This window comes from Sinocyclocheilus rhinocerous, unplaced genomic scaffold (genome assembly GCF_001515625.1).
Source record: "Sinocyclocheilus rhinocerous isolate Xijiao unplaced genomic scaffold, SAMN03320098_v1.1 scaffold1458, whole genome shotgun sequence".
In the NCBI taxonomy this organism is placed as follows: Eukaryota; Metazoa; Chordata; class Actinopteri; order Cypriniformes; family Cyprinidae; genus Sinocyclocheilus; species Sinocyclocheilus rhinocerous.
The window spans coordinates 204,632-212,946 of NW_015633180.1; the positions used below are offsets into that span (position 1 = coordinate 204,632).

Here is an 8,315-nt window from a genome sequence, read left to right on the forward strand (position 1 = left end):
CCTGGGCGCCCCCCAGCACTGCACATTGTGTGTCTCCCTAATCAAACACACCTGATTCGACTCATTAGCTCATTAAAAGAAACTCCAGCACCTGAAATGGGTGTGTCAGATAAGGGAGACATACAAAATGTGCAGTGTTGGGGGGGCGCTCAGAACCAGGGTTGTGAAACACTGGTTTAGACCAAAGCCCAAAATTACCCTTATTTTTAAGCTGAAAACACGCAGTTGTAAATGTGAACTGGTGGATCGACAAGAAGATAATGAATTATAAAACTCTAAAGATATAGCCTACACTAAGATATATTTATGTTACTAAATTAATATAATTGTTTGATAATAATTGTTTAAATTAATCTAAAAATATGTGACGATGAGATGCAATATTTACATCGTCACCTGGTCTGTGTGTTATACAGTTAGTACATGATTTACATTTATTATTTCCACCCTCAGACAATAACACAGTTTATATTTCAAAAAGTTTAATTGTCTTTAGAATGTGTCATGTTGTTTTGGTAAGATGACATTAACTGGGGAATGAAGACGCTGTGGGGTATGTTCGTTGATAGGTGCACATATCGCCAAACATCACAACACGCCTCATTTACCAGTTCAGTTTTGATTAAATAAGGACATAACACATTCGTTTAGTTACTATACCATTTATTTGTAAGTTTGATGAGAAAAGACAATTGTCTTTGTCGTCTGCCATGACCGCTGCCAGTCACTTCGGGGTTGGATCGAGGGTTTCCCAAGGGGGAGTGGCGCTTTCAAGGTAGCACATTTAAAGGGCTGGAATGTACCAATTGTTTGTTTTCCCAGGTGTTTTCTTTGGACAAATGTACTGAATAAGAAAACATTCTTAACTGTTATACTTATTAATGGCATTTTCTATATCTGTTTATTTTTTGTTTCAATAGATGTCCTGTTTTTCTTTAAACATGAGATCAATGTTTTATTTTATTATTATTATTTTATTTTTTTTTCTCTCTTCTTTCTTTATGCTATCTGGCTAAAGAGTTCTTACTAACTATTAATATGCAGCAAATTAGGAATTTATTGAGGGAAAAGTTGTATTTAATAGTGAATAAGTGTTCTCTATTCTAAAGTGTTACCGTACTTTGACCTATTTCTTTCTCCCCTTAATTATGTTAGTTCACCTGTTTAGTTAATTTCGTCATTAGTCCCTTGTTTGCATATAAGTACTCCCCGTTCTGCTCCTTATGTTGCGGTTCTTAATGTTATGTATGCTGCTTGTGTTTCCCTGTGTGTTTTTGGCATTTAAGATAACTTGACTGAACCCAGACAAATATTGTCCATAAAAGATGTAATCAAGATTTTGGACAAAACGTATTTTATCAGTATGCACAAATGTATTTTCATAATGCCCTTTATATGTCAGTTTTTTCTTAAGCTTTTCTAGTATCATCAAGTCATAATTTTCTGATCTTGGTAAAACATTCACTACTTCTGTAACATTAGATGGGACATAAGTCACTGGTCAGTGAACTCCATTCTGTCCTCCTTGTGGTAAAGCCAGCATTTTCATGAATGGAATATGCTTTGCTATTAGATGTTGCTCAAGAGAGTTTAAACAGTTCAGTTCAGCTGAAATAGGATCCAAAGCTAGATTATTTGCTATACTTTCAGCAGGTATTTTACCTTCACAAATTTTTTTATCACAAGTGTGACAAATCCATAGTGATTCAGCAGGGCAATTTTTATACACAGTCTTCACTGCACTCTTTATTACACTCATTGAGATAATTCAGTGTTATAGATTTTTCTGCAATATAACCACAATGGACTGATTTTTGAAAATAGCTTTTTTTTTTTTGCAATGCTTAGCAGCAAAGATTTTTTTCTTTAAACTGATCAGTGACATAGTTAATCTCTCTCCTTTTGATCTCTACCTCATGTTGTGTTACAGCATTTCTCATTTTAATATTATTGGCAAAAGTAATATAATTTTTGTACTTCTGTGTATTATAATTTATCACAATGTCCCTGTGTATTTGATTTTCCTTGTATTTCTAAACACTGTACCCTTTAACAGACTCTCTGTGTGAATTATTTTTTATGGTATTTCTCAACACTGTACTTCTTGACAGACTCTCTGTGCGATTCATTTTCATGGTATTTCTCAATACTGTACTTTTTGACTGACTCTCTGTGCGATTCGTTTTCATTGTATTTCTCAGTACTCAAAACTCTTTGTGTGCTGTATTCAGTGTTGAATAACTTAGTTACTGTAATAATATTACTTTTTGCAGTAACTAGTAGTGTAACTAATTACTAATAAGGTTTCAGTAATAATATTACAGTTACCATCCATAAAACAGCTTAGTTACTTTTGATGCCTCAACCCTGCTGATTTAAAATCCAACCATTGTAACTAATTACTAATAAGGTTTCAGTAATAATATTACAGTTACCATCCATAAAACAGCTTAGTTACTTTTGATGCCTCAACCCTGCTGATTTAAAATCCAACCATCAAATAATTCCTAGATTTATTTTAATAATTTTCACGACTCGCACATGCATGTGATGTCCCCAGTGCAGCAGGCAAGCTTGGAATATGGAAAAGCTTACATTCAGCAGATAGAAATATTGGATTATATTGATTTTGTTAGGAAAAAAGATGATCTGAACACTGTGGCTTTATTTTACTCTGGCATTACATCCCACCCACATCCCTCTGATCAGCATGTGGTACATTATATTACTATAATTAAAAATCTTTTTGGAAAATTAAACAGTTTCTTACAAACTTATGTGATTTGATAAAATACATAATGAAAGCTTCAAGCTACACATGACAATTAATGAGATTAATACAACACTTCATTCAGCAGATAGAAATATTGCATTATATTTATTTTGCCAGGAAAAAAGTGATCTGAACACTGTTGTGTAGGTTGTGGCTTTACTTTACTCTGGCATTACATCCCACCCACATCCCTCTGATCAGCATGTGGTATAATCATTATATTACTATAATTAAAAATCTTTTTGGAAAATTAAACCGTAAAATTAAAGTTTCTTACAAACTTATGTGATTAATTCTAAAATAATTTTATGTGGAAGATCGTCTCGGTTACGTACGTAACCCTCGTTCCCTGATGGAGGGTACGGAGACGTTATGTCGTGACGACATTATGGGGGTTTGCCTGGGAGCCCCAATCATCTCTGACTTTAAAAGAAAACGCCAATGAAATTTGGCTAGTGGATTTTGCATACCTGAGCCACTCCCCGTGCATACGGGTATAAATAGGCGACAGGTGCATCCACTCTTCAGGTTTTACACTGAGGAGCCGAGAACTTGTCCCTGGCCGCCAGCGATGGTTCGAGGTTGTGGCAAGGGGACATAACGTCTCCGTTCCCTCCATCGGGGAACAAGGGTTACGTACGTAACCGAGACGTTCCCTATCTGTCGGTCACTACGAGTTATGTCGTGATCGACATTATGGGGCCCTGGAAAGCGCCACAACCTGAACCCCGTCACAACCCCATGACGTAGCCAATGTTGGCAAGTGACCGCGTGACAGACAAACGCTACGCAAAGGTCGTAACCTTCCCACCGCCCCAGTGCAAATTCGCTGACCTTGGTACCCGCAGGGACCACAGGTGAACACATCGCTGCTGGAGATAGCCAAGCCGCTGTTCCTTTCCCCACCGAAATTTCTTAACAGAAGGTATTTCGACCTTCAATGAAAGATTTGCTTCAAGTCTTTCCGATTTGTAGTTTACAGCTTAGGCAGAACGATGGGGAAGCAAGCCTTCCGGAGAAGGGCGCTACGGAGGCCACACCCTATCCGTAGGGAGGTAACGTGGAGATTCTCATATGGACTGACCCAGGCCTGGGGCAGTACTACACATGGAATGGGTCTCTGAGGCAGGTCCTACCTAAGAGTAGGGATGGAACAACTGTCAGCAGAGACTGACAGAATGATCTGTCAAAGGGAAGACACGGGCTCACCGAGAGGGGAACCTTACCGTAGCCGGGGTCTCAGGAGAACGTGAGAGTAAGCCAGCCCGAACACAAGGCACTCTTCACTTACCGAAAATGCTTGAAGGTCCCCGACCCTCTTGATGGAAGTGAGCGCGTTCAGGAGCGCTGTCTTAGCAGACAGGAAATTAAGCTCGACTGAATCCAGCGGCTCAAAGGGACCCCTCTGAAGTCCTGCCAGGACGATAGAGAGGTCCCAGGAGGGCACCAGGGGTGGCCTAGGAGGATTTAATATGAAGCAGCACAACAGTTTTCAACATTCATAATCATCAGAAATGTTTCTTGAGCAGCAAATTAGCATTAGAATGATTACTGAAGGATCATGTGACACTGAAGACTGGAGTAATGATGCTGAAAATTTGATCACAGCAATCAAATATGTTTTACCATATATTCGCATAGAAGACAGCTATTTTAAATGTTAACATTATATATTTCACAGTACTGTTTACTGTATTTTTGATCATCAAAATAATTTGTATACTCTTTTGCACAATTGGAGCTCTATTCCTTAAAATGATAGATGTCAAGCTCCTGCAAAAGGACAAATACTGTATATGACCAATAGAAAGGCACCATAAAAACAGTCCGCATTCTGCACTATTCAAGTATTCTAGACAATACTAGAGCATTGTGTCATATGGACTAATAATATAGGTATTTAACTTTTGTGATATTAAACTGTCCCTCGTAAAAATTCTTTACAATTATTTACTATTTTCCATATACACCAGGAAAGACAAATTATAATGCAACAAGAATGCCAGTAATTTTTGGTGTGGTGCGGTGTGTTGCGGACTGGGTTTGGTGGGCCGCTCTGTGCCAAAAAGTCCAGGGCCACTTTTTGGCCCCAGGCCAACATTCCTACAAGCCATTGTGTAGGACTGATCAGCAGTTACAAGAAACGTTACTTGCAGTTATTGCTGCAAAAGGTGGTCACACCAGATACTGAAAGCATACTTTTGCCACACAAATATTTAACATCGGATCATTTTTCTCAATAAATAAATGACAAAGTATATATTTTTGTCTCCTTTGTTTGATTGGGTTATCTTTGTCTACTTTCAGGATTTGAAAATCTGAAATTATGTTTTGGGTCATATTTATGCATATAGAAAATTCTAAAGGGTTCACAAACTTTCAAGCAGCATTGTATCTTCAGAAAGCCCTTATAATAACTACATGTACAGAATGCACAGTATATTACTCAAATCCTAACAACATACTTTCTATTAACAATATTGTAAAACATTCACTATTTTACTTTATCTCACCTCAAATCAGGTTTCTCCAGATCTTCTGCAAAACAAAAGTGGGGGGAAAAAAAGTTTATAAAAAATAAACATATACAGACACTAGATTCCAAGGTTTTTTTCCAACATAGAGACCTGACATTTCATCCTACCCGTCATATTGTCCTACCAGGGCTTACTGCGCATGCGCACATCAATATTGCGTCAATTTTCTCGCGCTGAACAACCCGTAATCGTCAGAACACCGGCCGCCTTATTTAGTTACATTTTGAACACTGAACAGCCTCTGGCTGGCCTGTCGACAAAACTCAGGCAGACAGTCACGTGCAAGCTTCCCTGAACATGGTTAATTAGCGCTTTTAATCAAAACTGTGCATATTTGGGCAGATGATGATATCATTACATGTGTTTACTTTGTTTCTTTAGATGGAATCATCATTTCTATTCTTTAATATAGCTGTGCAATTAATCGAAATACAGTTTCGATTTCGGCCTCCAACGATTATGAAAATACAACAATCGAGATAAAACGATTATTGCGCCCCATTCCGCTCCCTTTCAAGCGGTGCTTTTTCGCTCCTCCATAAAAGCCCCAATTTCACGTGCAAATCAGTAAAATCATGCAACGTGACTTTCGCAAAATGGGACGTGCTTGATTTATCAAAGTTTATTAGATTTATTTATTCATGTCTATTGAAGTGTCTGTTTTAACAATTGTATCACATTATGACTTATGTGACACCTGAAAATTGTGTTATAAAGAGGATAATTGCACTAAGCATATTAGTACGGTATTAATATGCTTAGTGCAAGTATCCTATTTATAGCATGCTTAGACACACACGCACATACTGAAATGAAAGGGCTAAAATAATATTTAATGTACTAAGCATGCCTTACACATACATGCACACACATTTTGTTGTAGATAAAATATTTTAAATAAATGATATCATTTATTTAAAATATTTTTATCTACAACAAAATGTGTGTGCATGTAGGCCTATGTGTAAGGCATGCTTACAGTGCATTAAATATTATTTTTTAACCCTTTCATTTCAGTATGTGCGTGTGTCTAAGCATATCATCCATAATGAATGTGTTATGATGTCAGCCCTACATTTTGGGTCAGTCTAGACCCCAATCAGCATCCATGTCATAAATCCCTTAAAGCGCTTGAACCACGGTAATCGCTGCTTGCAGCTATATTATTGTATTTATCATTGCTTGGTACCTTAGAGTTAGAAAGTAAATACCTACATTTGGAAAAGCAACACAAGGAGCTTTGCAGTTTTTAAACGTGAAAAATAGGAATTCTTACAATAATAATAATAATAATAATAATAATAATGTATTTGGTAATAGTAATGAATAATTTATTATTATTATTATTATTATTTTAGACATAATGATTTGTAGAGAATATCACAGATGATAATAAAATGATAAATATGTTTTGTATTAAAAGATTGAGCTAATGTTAAACTTAGCTCTGGAATAAAAAAATGTTGGAAGCATCATAAATCAACCACTGCTGTATTGCATGTGGCCAACAAAAGCTTGAAGTTTTGTGCATCTGGCCAAGAGTCTGGTGTAACGTCACGTGCACGCTTCTCGTCTGAGTTCCTGATGCATGGTGGGTCACGTGGTCATTCCCTTTTCCTTTATAGTTCACTAGGAAAAGCGCAACACAGGCAGTTCACCAGGGTTTGAGACACTGACTGTGTCGCGCTCTCAATCTCGGACAGCGCACTGGTCCACCTGGATGCCGTGACTTTCGTTTCTTTGCATTCAATCCTAACAACAGAGATACTTTGAAAATGGCTGGAGCAATTATTGAGAATATGAGCACCAAAAAGTTGGTGATTGTGGGAGTAATTCTCCTTTTATTCCAGGCGTTCTCCTTTATGGTCGGAGGTCTGATTGGTGAGTAGCTACTTTTACAAATTCGCCTAGATTTGATAGTTCAGGCTTTGTTGGCTTTTACTACACAGTATGTTGCCATTCGTTCTGGTGTGCAACACTAGGTGGTTTTCAGCAAAAAATAGTCTTTTTTTTGCGTTCTTGGAAGGAGTGAAAAGTTGCGGAATGGCTTTGTTACAGTAGTGTCAAAGATGGGCGCTTATTTTCACCCCGTCGACTGGTGCAGTCTTTGTGCTGCTGCTTTCAGCGTTCCGTAAGTTTGAGAGCAGATCAGACAGACGCGACATTGATTTTTACTCGCTACTTCTGCGCCTTGATGTCTCCTTTTTTTTTTGTCCCCGGTTCCTGAAAAATGCCATGAGAAACTAAACGGAGAGAGGCTTGTTTAAACCAACTTGAGCTTTTATTATAATATTGAATATTGTGAAGTGTCATATTTACTTTGTTTGCTAACTTATTTTAAACCGCTTTTAATTAATGTTCAAAGATATTTCTTAATGTTTCTATTGCAGAGCAGAGACACTAATAATATTCAGGGGAAACCTTAGTACAACAAAGAAATGTTATGGACAAACAATAGACGAAGTCATCAATGAAGTATATTGTATATTACAAACTTTATTTTCTAATTTTAGTCACTTAACTTGTACCAGTCTTGCATTATGTTGTTAAAGGGGTCATATGATGCTGCTAAAAAGAACATTATTTTGTGTATTTGGTGTAATGAAATGTGTTTATGCGGTTTAAAGTTAAAAAAACACATTATTTTCCACATACTGTACATTATTGTTTCTCCTCTATGCCCCGCCTTCTGAAACGCGTCGATTTTTACAAAACTAATCGGTCTGAAAAGCGAGGTGTGCTCTGATTAGCCAGCTATCCAGTGCGTTGTGATTGGCCAAATTCCTCAAGCGTGTGACGGAAATGTTACGCCCCTTACCATACTGTGTTGATGCCGTGTCGGCGCGACGAGACAAAAACATTAAAACCCATTATAAACGAGGCATTTGTTGCATCCAGTGGGGACATAATTACGGATTATAATGACTTATACTGTCTTTTTACACGTTGCGTTGCATCGCGCCGCGTAAACATAAAACCATGGCTGCATTTGTGATCGGAGAAAT

General features: G+C 37.5%; 1 protein-coding gene across 3 annotated transcripts in view; it reads left to right on the forward strand.

Moving 5' to 3' along the window:
- The first annotated feature begins 6,940 nt into the window (after positions 1-6,940).
- wls (Wnt ligand secretion mediator) overlaps positions 6,941-8,315 on the forward strand; it is a 38,556-nt gene continuing 37,181 nt past the window's right edge. For all 3 annotated transcript variants that reach the window (XM_016556550.1, XM_016556552.1, XM_016556553.1), the window contains exon 1: positions 6,941-7,191. In XM_016556550.1, coding sequence (XP_016412036.1) covers positions 7,086-7,191 — 106 coding nt within the window. In that variant the 5' untranslated portion in view covers positions 6,941-7,085. The remainder of the gene's footprint in view (positions 7,192-8,315) is intronic.